This window comes from Meleagris gallopavo, chromosome 2, assembly GCF_000146605.3.
Source record: "Meleagris gallopavo isolate NT-WF06-2002-E0010 breed Aviagen turkey brand Nicholas breeding stock chromosome 2, Turkey_5.1, whole genome shotgun sequence".
Taxonomy (NCBI): Eukaryota; Metazoa; Chordata; class Aves; order Galliformes; family Phasianidae; genus Meleagris; species Meleagris gallopavo.
This window is the reverse complement of record NC_015012.2, coordinates 20,141,535-20,154,185: the sequence shown is the minus strand read 5'-3', so window position 1 is coordinate 20,154,185 and position 12,651 is coordinate 20,141,535. Positions and strand designations below refer to the sequence as shown.

Sequence of the window (12,651 nt, the reverse complement as noted above, 5' to 3'; positions counted from 1 at the left end):
AAAAAAAAAAAAACAACCCTGAAACAGTCTTGGATTGATGATAAAAATTTTACTTAAAATAACGGTGACTTCATAGAGAGAACAGGCACTCAAGTCTAGAAACAGAGTAAACTGAGTTAAATTAAACATAGATTTTGTACAAAAATCAAGTCACTGAAAAAACACAAGAAGCTGTAAAATTAATGCAGCGAATGGATCTCAACGTATTTAGCAAAAGATGGTTCACATTATTTCTAGGCTGTAGAGGACTGCTTTCTTTAGAATATAGTATCAATCCTGTAGAAAAAACTCTTAGTTTCTGCAGAGCAAGTAAAAATATAGTGCCTTGAAGACTGTAATTTTAAGAGAGTCAGGGATGATATTATCCAGTTAAACTAATCAACTTGGGCAGCCACACCCTTGAAATTCATTCCAATCATATTGCCTACAATAAATGATTTTATGTTCTTATTTGAAATTTAGAAAGTATTCCATCTTACACAATGTCCCATCTCATCAGAAGTGGTACAGACACTCTTAAAGACTTCACCACAATACATACCAAGGACGATCTACTCCAAGTGGGCCGTCGTCGGATAGGGGGAGGAGAACTTGATTGTCTGTGGAAGAAAAAGAGAAATGCTTGTCTACACTATTTCAATTCTAATTATGGAATGAAGGGGAAGAATGAGAGATGAAGGATCTGTAAATACTGCTCATATATGAGATTAAATGAATGTAAATAAGATGAAAATATTTTAGATCTTTCTTTAAATACAGTATTCCAATTCCAAAACATACATGCCTTCTATTATTATTCTATTTAGCTTATATGGAAACACAAGAAAAAAACAACTGTGGCTTGAAAATGAATCAAACAAAAAAGTCTCTTAAGCAATAAAAACTGAACATGTCATACAGGCACAGTCTTAGATGACTTAATGTGAATAGTAAAAAAAATACAATTTTATGAAATTCATAGCAATCACTCCAAAGCAATGCACACAGATCAGGAGGAAAAAAGCAACTGGTTAATACCAGCAGGACCAAATACAGTGTTAGAATAGCTATGCAAAGTGGAAGGAAGGAGGAATGTGGAAGAAAGAAAATGAAATAAAAGAAATAATTTGAAGGAGGCAGAAATATAGTGCTTACGTGAAGAGAGGAAAGGTGGAATTTCTCCTCCTACAGTTTCTGATCTGGTGAATGATGTTATGTGCAATTAGAGGAAATGCTCACAGGAAAGCAAACAACTACAATTTTAACACAGAGGTCAGGAAAATTACTCGGCTAGAAAACACACATTGGCATATGCAGTCATCAATACCTGTGGCCCTAACAAGAAGCTGATACTACATGAGACTGTGGTAGGAAGGAAAGCAGTTGTAGTGGCAGAAATACATTCAAACTCCAGTTATTACTTCCACTGATCTCCTGATGTTCCCTATCTTTATTAATTCAAATATCTGAAAGTTGTATGCAAAACTGATACACCCAATTCATGATATCCACATACTTACGGCTCAGTGTTCAGAAATAACCATGAGTAAAAGCTATTGCTTCTACAGTGTAGATTATTAACTGAAATGGAATAGTCCTCTCTGCTGACCCCAATAAACAGTTTAAAGGGGAAATAATTCTCAGACAACAAATAATGGCATTTTGTTTTCTTTTCTGACTGTCACAGCAGAGATAAATAAGAACTTCTCTGAATTCAATTCTTCTCAAAGTATTAAATTTAGCACTGGGCTATTGTAATGCATTATACACTGCTAACAAAGGCCTTTTCTGGTCTTCTGCTCAACTTCCACGGGCAAGCATTATCTGCAATCTAATTGACATCTTTCTCTGTATGCAAAAGTATCACCGTGTGTAGTTTACCTCATCAGTCTCTCCAATACTTGCAATTCACCATGTGCTTATATATTGCGTGCACATGTAATACTAGAAAGTTAGACCTTCCAATCATCCCTTCGTCACTGGCTTTATTTTCCAACAGACAGTATTACCCAGCTGAACAGATTGGATGTCCAGCTCTAACTAGAACTTTTGATGAGACTTCTTCATAGCCTCCTAGCTATCTAAACTTAAGTTTTGCAATGGATTCATGATCCCATTGCTATACAAATCTGGCATATTTTGAAATACTCACAAAACTCTAGACTTATTAAAGCTAAATTTGTCTCAAATTAAAATTGGCCACGTGCTGGTACAAAAGAAGCATTCTCAGCTAATAAACTTAGTTTTGACTTACAACTAAAGTCTTATGAATTCCTCCTTCAGTTTGAGTGAATAAACCTGTGAGAGAGAATGAGCTCACGACCAGTTTTTTAGTAAGTGCTCAAAGCAGAGCCTATAAAAGACTCTGGGTTCAGATTTAGTCTCTGCTGAGTTGTGCTTGTATGCCTATGCAAATGAACTTTCCCAGGTTTCCCTCCTGCTTGGTGCACATAAGAAGCAGATTAATTGTGCTATCCAAATTAGAAGAGGATATCCTGTGTTTTCCACCAACCTTGTTAGATGCATAGCACATCCTTAAAATGCTACTGTAATTCATATTTTGGCATGTTAACGTAAGTCACCTTTCAATCCAGTTTATACTAGCACTCCGGGTTGTTATGAACAACAGAAACTAAAGGCTTCAATTCATTACTCTGTCAGATTTGGCTGTTCAGGGAGCAGGACCCAACAGAGCTCATAAATCCAGCCTCTGAGGGCTCAGAATTAAATTTTTACCTCACTCTTCTGTTCTAGATAATGGTTAAAACTAGAAAGAAAAAAACAGCAAAGTAGAGCAGAATAACTGACACAGATGACTAGCAAAAAACAACAAAGCCAGACACACCAAAACTCCAAGCACTTCCAAAGCAGGGTGACAGAATATAATTCTGAGGAAAGAGTACTCACTCTGTGCAGATTTTGTTCTGTTTGTAAAACTTATGTCTTGCTGCAAACAGCCGCGAGATATATTTAGCATTTTCAAGATCATCCTTTAAACGCAAGGAAAAGGAAAAAAAAGAAAAAAGAAAAAATGTATGTAATCATTCATTTTGTTATTCTTACCAAGAAATAGCAAATCCAATCATAGTAATGCTTAGTAAGGTCCGCCATGTACAGAATCTGACTGCCAAGAACATGTCTAGTGCCCTCAAGAATGTTTAAGGCATTGAATTACTGAAGTAGTGTGGCATGCCTTTGCATGCTGCCTCTTCCCTGCTAAGTCACGATGGAAGGAGAAAAGGACAACAGAAAAAATGGCTGAAAGTTGCTGGTTCAGTTTCTACGCAGGCTTGGTTCAGTGAGATGTAGACAATTTTAAGTGCAGAGCAGTACTGCACTCCTTGAGTTCCAGTGCATGCACGTGTGGTAGCTTGTCTACTGTTTCTACAACTTCTTATGCTGCTATTGACGTGCCAGCATGACAGGCAGTGTGGCACCACAGATGTTTCAATGAACAAGCACTTCAGTTTTTTTGCAAAGTTCCCAGCATATTATTACTTAAGTATGTTTAGAATTAAAGTTTAAAAGGTTTTTAATAAATATGCTTTATATAAGCAGATTTCTTGATAACACTGATTAGATCTTTTTCTTACTGTGTGAAAGAGCACATTCTCCTCTTTGTTGATCAGCTCTAGAACAATTGAAGACTTGTTATGTGCAATATTCCCAATGTCATTCCACCTGTAGAGTAAAAAAAAAATGTGGTACAGTTTGCCAACACATACATTCAAGCATTTCACAAATGCATTAAGAATCCCTTAGTCAACATGAGTCCTGCTTTATGGGAAAGCTTTTTCAGTAGCTGTTTGGTGAAGAAACATGGCCAGGATAACAAGGAAATCAAGCTCCGATTCAAGGAGAAACAGATTTTTCAGCTCTTAACCTGAAGCAGCAAATTTAAAAGCTCTCTTTAAAAACACTGACTTCAGGAATTGCAACAGAATGTACACTGAAAACACATTAGCAATAAATATACCGAACACTAGCATTTTTGTATTGCTTGACTACAAACAGATGGAGTTGTTTTTTTTTTCCTTACACTGCCATTCCTCCTGTTTTCAACTTTCCTACAGAGACAATTCTTTCTAAAAAAGGGTAACTTGTCAGCATGGTTACATAGGCTATGCATATCATGTTAATACTCTGTTTAACATTCACACTTTATTTTTTTCAAGTAATTGTCAGGTTACCCAAGATTGGAGTTACAATCTTCTTACAAATAGCTGACAGACAGACGCACTGGTGTACATTGCATGCAATCCATGGGGATGGAAAGGACTTGTTTGTTCTGTTTGCATGCATTCCTCTTCATGTCATGGCAGGATGCTTGGAGTGCATATTTGCAAGAATAAGGATCCCAGCACCAGCTATCATTTCTACATTTAAGAAACTTCTGTTTTTGACACTACATTTTAAGATGTCCTCAGAATGGCACAATTAAAAGAATTACCTAACTTCTTCACAGAATTACACACGTAAAACATCAGCCATGTGGAAAAGAGACTTGACAATTTCAAAGATAATCATTTAATGCCCTTTTTAGGTGAAAACAAAACAAACAAAGCTAAGCAAAACAACAACAAATAAAAGCCAACACCCTTCTTGTTCAAGTCTGCTACAAGCCTTAGTTTATGACTAAAAATGAGTGTACCTCATAAATTAATGTTCAGGTTCATATCCTAACAGCAACAAGGATAGGAAAAATCCACTCCACATTAACATCAACATTAATGGAAATACTCAACAGTAGCAGACTTCTTGCAACACTTTCATACATAACAATTTTTTTTAAGTTACAAAACCCACAAGAGAAGGTCAATAAAAGGCGTTAGTATTCTTAAAAATCAAAACAGTTGTACAAACATGTAAATGACAGACACATAGATTTCAAAACTGCAGTGAGAAAGTTCAGTTTTTTTAGTGGGATACCTAAATATGGAAACCAGATTTTCAGAAACATTGAGTGCCTAGGCTGCCAGCAGTGAGGTTTAACAGATTTGCATTCAGATGCATCAAAGAAGCAGACACAAAGGCAAGAAAAGAAAAAGGATCAAAGCCTTGTAAGTAGAACATGATACATGACAGACAACTAGATCTTTCTTGCCATCAAACCCATTCAGGGACATCAGAAATTATTCTTTATCACATCTCTTACGGCCAAGAGGCCAATGCTGAAAACAGTGAGGTGACTACTCCTTAGCGAGAGGATTGGCACTATTGAAGTCACATATTTAAGTAAAGAAGAAAAAAAACCACACACAGAGCTCTGAAAAGAAGATCACTTTAAATGCTGAAGTCCCTAGCTTTTACCTATAGATCACAGTTGTCCTTCCAATTCTGTTTTTTATGAAGATTCCCATGAAGAAAATACCCAGGTGTATGTCATTTCCATGATTATCCTGCACAAAAAGGGTATATATTTAGATTAATCAAGAAACTGGCAAAGGCATGCGCAAGAACACGTGCTGAACTACCAAACAGAAGCCATTCTCAAGGATGAATGTGGGACTAACCCTTGACTAACCTATAGTTTGCTGCTTTACAGGACTCTGATTTTCATTATTTCAAAGCACCTAACACTTAGGTGGATTCATTATGTTGATAAGTGAGAATAGATTAAGGCTAAATGAGCCCAAGGTTCTCCTGTAGGAAACAACAAAGATACCACAGGCATTTGTTATGTAACAGCTCACATACCCTATAACTGTGATTATAGTTATCTAGAATCCTTATGACTCTCAAAAGCAACAGTCCTCATTCACACTCATTATTCCTCCAGTCACCTGATAAAACAGATTTCAGAATCCAGACCATACCTGGAGATGGCATCCATCTCAAAAACCTTACCCATCACACTTCCTCATTCAAAGTATTCTATGCATGCCATCCTAAGACATACTTGTATCTTTATACAGATACAGCCTGCATTGCTTTGCAATTATTGCTTAAATACTCATCTGCATGCATCGTATACCGTCCACTGTTCTTGCAATGCTTTTCAAAAACCACTGACTTTCTATGTCTGTCCACATTTTCTTGCAGGATCCCATATGTGCTCCTGTTACCTTTTACAGTTCTTCTCTTTAAAATGCTTTTTCTTATTGCTAGAAAAGCTTAATGATCTTGACAAAGTTTTTCTACATTTAATTGACAAAACCAACTCTTCGCTAGCTTCACATATAGCAATGGAGTCAGACTGCACACGGCAGAAAGAAGCTTCCAGTAAAGGGGAACTGACTACCACTGCAAATTAAACCTTGAACAACCCTCTCAGTTTTAACTGTCTGGAGGACCTGTGTGTAGGTGTAAGAAATTAAGGAAAGGGTAAAGTTAAAGCTTAATAAATAGCAACTTAGAAAGATAGAAAAAAGGTCTTAGCCTCCTATCCTGTGAAATAAGACCAGAACTGAGGTTTATTTGCCCCAGTCATTCTCCCCAGGAACATCTCAGCTTCCCAAGGGAGCATGCATGGTAGACAGACCCTGGCACATACAGCCTTTTGTGTCAAAAGGATTTTGGTGGAGGGGAATTGACAGCAGTAGGATACCCCCTCATGCTGCAGTCTCCATTCCAAACTACCAGAAACCATTTCATCTTCTAGAACCGTGAAACAACTCTCATGTCTTCTGGATGAACAACGCACATGTGTTACAAAGGCCACTGCATAGTTGGATGTAGGGATTTCTTTCTTATATATGCTAACATACCTTCACAGGGAACATTTCCTGTCCAAACCCATCAAGGCGTTCCACTTCATTGATGTACATTAGCTCAGCCTCTGCTGCTGTAATGCCACTGCAATTGGAGTAACAACAGCAAATGTTTTGATATCACATACACATAAAATATATTAGTGAAAAGAATGGCAGATTCACAGACCACTTCAGAGGATGTTTTGGACATGCTGGCTAGAAATGTACAACACAAACTCAACTTTCAATGATAGCATCACAAACAGTAAGGGGTGTAATTTTACTGTACATTGCTAAGGTAAGGTATAAAACATAGTTCAAACTATAGGAGGAACATATTGAACTGATCCATTGTTCACTGCATCAAATGTTTTTCCAGGCTTTATTAAACATCGGGTTGTTGCATTAGATTGTGTCTTTGTGTCTAGTCTTGGATGGCCAATTTGAGCCATCAGAGTCCTAATTTGCATTAACAGCATATAAGCTCACTGAAGTTCCTTAAAATGACTTAAAAGTGAAGACCTACATTTTCATATTGGCTGCAACATAGGCAATAATCAAAGTTTTTAGAAGGTTCTCTTTCATAACAGAAAACAAACCATCTGAAAACTTCTACACACATATCTGCACATGCTCCTGTCACAGCTCAGGAATTCAGACTTCAGTTCTCAAAAGCAGGTCAGAATAGATTGCAGGTTGTTCCAAAACAAGGTCACAATTAATGTTTCTCCTCTTTGCTCCTCCTTAGTATAGCTTACAAACAGAAATATAGGAACTAGACTCTTAAGAGAAACAGGGAGAGAACGCAGGTGGAATTTGATCTACCTGCTGAAGTAAGGATAAGTATTTGTCCTTTGTGATGCTGAAATAGCTCTAAAGAGCACAGCAGGGGATGGAAATCTTACTTTTCAAATCCGTGAGTTAACCAAGATTGCACAAGCAGCCCTGGGCAAAGACTGAAGAACAAAATAAGGTCTATTCATGGTCAGCTTGGAAGCTAACCCTCTGGTTGCATCAAAGGCCCAAGCTTATACTGAAACTCATACTGAGAATGCCCTTCCACTCATATTGGTACTTGCACCTTTAGAACCAATTTTTTTTTGTCATGTAATTGGGAATGTTGCATCTTTCATATAGTATTCCAACTACATTTCATATATAGATAGACAGAATAGAGCTTTAAATGTAGATTACCAATATAACGTGAAAGATAATTTCCAATAACATACAGACAATGTCATTTTTCTAGAGGATTGAATACCTTTACCATCAGGACACCTAGACGACACAAAATAAGTCTATTTACAAAGGAAGACTTAAGGACTAACATGTAGATTATTAATTAGTGACTGTGTATTTAAATTTTTCTACAAGGAGACTTAAAACTCAACAAGATAAGGTGCATTTTGTCATTTTCATTTACATTATGTTGGGAGGGTATGTATCCCTCCCTCTCTCGAGTAAGAGAAAACCCTTGAAGAGACCACCTTGGACCACCCTGTTCAAGTCATGGAGGTCTTTCACCACCCAGATTTAAATGAAACCGAAAAGAAAAAGAAGTCTAGTACATAACAAGTAGCTTTACACATGTTCCTTTCACCTGATGGTGGAAATGTGCATTTATGTGGGATGGAATTCCATGGCAAAATTGCGTGCCCAACAGGCAAACACCAATTAAAAATCCAGCTAGATGTAGCATAACAGTAACATGGAGAAAAGTTAGTTACCACTGCAAGGAAAGGATGGGGCAGAAGGAGAGTACAGGAAGGAGAAGGACAATTGAGAAGTAAAAAAAAAAAAAAGGTGGTAAAGCTGAATCTTCACATATCAAGCTCACCTATGTGTTCGGTGTTCTTGTGCAACCTTTTGAGTCAGTTCCTCCAGGACAGCTTCATCCTGGGTCCAGTCCTATAAAAATATTAAGTAGCATTAAAAACTACTCATCCAAAGAGACAGCATAATGCAAAACAGGAATTCCGATGGCATGCTTTAGGGTTGTTTCCTGTTTGTCCTCTTGGAGGCAGTTACAGAGAAGGAGCTTAGCACCAACTGCACTGAAATCCAGGGCACATCGTTGAGCAGGAGTTGCCGAAGACATGCAAGAAAAATATCATGGTCTGAGATGGGTTATTTTGGGGGTAAAATGATACTGTTAAAGAGAGTGCTAAGGTGGGGTTTTTTCTTGCAAAAATCAGAACAGACTGCAGAGCATGGATAAGAGATCTTTTCCTGGATAGGGAGCAAACAAGCCTTGAAAAGCACTTGGAAGTCTACAAATGAATATATACCTTTCAGAACAGTCCAAAATAATCCACACACCATGCAAACTGAACGTATGGATATTTCCTGTCCTGCAGCCTGCAGGTACTGCCTTCCCTGTGTTAACAGGGATCAAAAACTTTGCTATCTTTTCTACTATGTAACGGAATTCACTTTAAAGTTGTGACACATTTCTGAGTAGAATTTTTTTCTTCCAAAAATTAGATTATATATACGGTAGAAAAAAATCTGAAATAATTGGGAGAATCTTAATAAAGGAAGTCTGTTCATAAATTCAAGACAACAAAAAGGAAGCTAAAACATTTTCTTGCAAAATGTCTAAGTTCTTATTTTTACTTTTAAAAGCCTTAAAACTGCATGTAAAGTACTTAAGTACACTGCTTGTTTGTTGCTTAGCGAGGCCCTCCCTCTGATATTTGCTTCTGTCACAAAAATATGTGAAAGTGGTAGCGTGCTAATGAAAAATGGCACAGTACATGCCTATGCACAGCTACACACCTGTGGGGTGTACTGTGTACATAACTTTGTTCTTTTCACTACTGAAGAAATGCCATTTGACACACATTGTAGCCTCACAAGATCAAACAGTAAAAAGGTAGCTGCCCCTCCCTCATGCACCGTCTCTCTTCACTAATGAATTTATGGCAATGTTCTTCTTGGAGGCTCTTAGTGTGCCTGAGATTTGCTGAAATACTCCCACTTGCTTCAGGACTAGTTTATATCTATAGCACTTAGCAACTGTCGAATTTGTGGTGAAGTATTTACTGCTGAATTACTCACTCCTCCCCAGCAGGGCAGAGACCAGAAGTTAAAGAAGGGAAAGAGATGCCTAGAGAAACAGCTGATTTAAGAGTAGGCTCCTGAAGGCTCCTGAAGGCCAATACTTTGCTGATCTTGTCAAACTTATTGGTAGTAGCATGGATGAATGGCTAGATACCACAAAGTAGTGAGAGGAAAACTTACCACCATACAGACCACAACAACACAGCGAAGGCAGCTGACTCACAAAAGGAAGTTCTAGGATATTGGCCTGAAAAGTCACTGCTGAACTACGTTAAAATGTGTCTTGAAATCTCATTTGGAGGCTTAAACTCTCCCCTATTTTTTTTTTTTTAAATAAAAACACCATCAGTATATTGAAAGAACTTTGTAGGTGTAATTTATGAGGTGACAGCTTGACTACACCCTTCTGTCTGTACTTGCAGTCATCATCTTTCCCACTTATACTACCATACATGACTTCATAAGCCATCGACTATATACAAAATCATCAATTACCGATTACTAACAAGAATTCTTGTTGTAACAAGAATAGATGAATAACACCTATTCCTAACAAAGAAGTCTTGCTCCACTAGTCAGGTTAACAGAGGATCCTCAGTGAAAGGTCAATTCCAAAGCCCTGATCTAGGTATAAAAGATTCATATCTCTGCATATTCATTAATTTCTCCTCTTCTTGCTGATCTTCTTTTTCAGGTAACAATCAACTCTGTCTGCTAGCTCGAAATTGCACTTTCACATCACCTCTTCAGACTTGAGAATTGACTACCAGCTTACTGAAGTTCCCATGCAGTCAAAAAGTGAAGGTAAATGGGATGAAATGCTTTAATCATTCTCCTTCTGTCTTTCCACTTACTGAAGGAAACCAGCTGCTTAATTTTTAGGCATTAACAATTCGGGCAGGAGAAGCCCATCTCACTTCCAAATTTTGTTTCTAGCCTGACAGAATTTCAATTTCTTTTATTTTGTGAAGTTTATGCTCAAGCTCTGTGCTCATGGAGTTTCTGAACTAAGACAGCCTTAATCTAAGGTGGTGGTGTTTCGCTTCTTTTCTCCTTTCTTTTCTCTTTTTTCCTCCATTTCTTTTAATCCATTCTCCCAGATGGACTCATTGTCATGGGTTACAAGTACTTGGCATTTATCACCATAGTTCCTAATGCCATCAGTGATTTAAAACACTTCCCTCAGCATTCAAATCATTTGCTAGTTTCCCATTTAAATTTAAAACAATTCCACAGCACAGTCCCTGGAGAACATTTTGAGAATTGATTCACAGTTCACTTCAGTCTAACAGTCAGTTGATGTAAACTCACATTCTCTTGAGCAAAGATTGCATGATTTGTCCTGTGGCACAACCTTATTACATCAGCAGTTTTTATATCCCATTGTTTGGCCATGTCACTAATGCTGCAGTACAGTTAATATACAACATTCTAAACAGCTGCAAACTGTTTTTTGATTCAAGTAAGTACACTTTTTTGTTGACACTTACTCTCAGTGGAGACTTAGGAGGAACTGAAAAACGGCTAAATTTCTATAGCTCTTACTCATCCAGCTGCAATCGAGTATATCGCAGAGCAAAGTTTATTTCTGCTATTAATAATTCAGTGCTGGTGCTTTTATTCTGTTATCAACAAAGCCATCTCTGAGGCATGGAGAAATTACTCATAAAAGACCACAAGACAGGAGGATAAGGAACTCACCATAGGAAACAAGACATACTCTCGGAGGAAGTCATGAGATTCAAACTGATGATAGTCTCCAAAATCCGCTGGAAAAAACAAGACAATTACTCATTTTAGCACTTTCTACACATGTTAAGACCACACTCAGTCTTTGCGCAGATGCTTAACTTCAAGTGGGTGAGTTCTCTGTGAAGCCACAACCCAGAACAAAGATTTCTGTTTGTACTTTAGCTTTTAACACGGGGGCCTGAAAATAGAAGTGCTATTACAAGAGATCAAATAACAGCCAACAAGCAATTTCTCTCTTTTGATCCTTTATATTATGACCATTTGCAGTGCTTAAACATCGGGAGTGCAAGAGGTTCTTTTCTTACTGTAACCTCAACGAATTAATACTACTATCTGACAAGACCGCAATACCCCTGTCTCTTTAAAATAGTACATACTTCTGCTTCTCCAATATCCCCAGTCCTAACCAGGCAAAAAGAATTTAGCCTACCCCTGCTACAATTCTACATAATTGTATGAAAAATGCTTAATTTTACAGCCTCGGAAGCGAAGATCAACAAGTCAATTGTATTAAAAAAAATGAATTTTTAACAGAGTTTCAAAATTGTAGAAAGTGCTTCCTAAAGGCTAAACTACGTTTAAAAAAAAAAAAAAAGAACATATATTTTTTAAATACACAACAACTTATATCAAAAGAATATCTTGCCGGGAGGTTTCTATTTTATATTAGCTGAAGTGGATCAAACGCCATCTACAAGATTCTTATATTATAGAAGGTGGAAATCCCCACCATAAATCATATTAACTAAACATTCTTTCAAAGCTTTTAGACAACTTCACGTATTGCAGGATGCCAAAAATGCAGTTTCATTTTGTTTTCACCTCAGAGTTATGTTTTAACATAAACAGAAAGAAATCAAAATGGACATGAAACAGACTCTGCAAGTTTAAAAGAAGTATTTCAAATATCTTCAGTTGCATCACACAAAAAAGACAAAGGGAGTAATACAAGGTCATGAATAAAGCAAATAAGATTAAGTGCAGGATCTTGATGCAGTGGCCTTTGAAATATTATAGATTACATTGAAAATTCAGGATAACAGTGACTACTGCAAAATGTTACAGATTAGCTCCCAAAGTCAGCAAAACCTGCAAGAAACACAAGACCGGAGAAAGATATTTGGTGCCTATTTATCATTAACTTACATACTGGCAAAGTTTAATT

General features: G+C 37.2%; 1 protein-coding gene across 1 annotated transcript in view; it reads right to left on the bottom strand.

Moving 5' to 3' along the window:
• PTPN14 (protein tyrosine phosphatase non-receptor type 14) overlaps positions 1 to 12,651 on the bottom strand; it is a 70,523-nt gene that overhangs the window by 26,179 nt on the left and 31,693 nt on the right. Inside the window, exons 4-10 of the mRNA XM_003203853.4 lie at positions 11,436 to 11,503; positions 8,509 to 8,579; positions 6,687 to 6,774; positions 5,290 to 5,378; positions 3,573 to 3,660; positions 2,887 to 2,969; positions 542 to 599 (exon numbers count right to left, since the gene is read on the bottom strand). Coding sequence (XP_003203901.1) covers positions 542 to 599; positions 2,887 to 2,969; positions 3,573 to 3,660; positions 5,290 to 5,378; positions 6,687 to 6,774; positions 8,509 to 8,579; positions 11,436 to 11,503 — 545 coding nt within the window. The remainder of the gene's footprint in view (positions 1 to 541; positions 600 to 2,886; positions 2,970 to 3,572; positions 3,661 to 5,289; positions 5,379 to 6,686; positions 6,775 to 8,508; positions 8,580 to 11,435; positions 11,504 to 12,651) is intronic.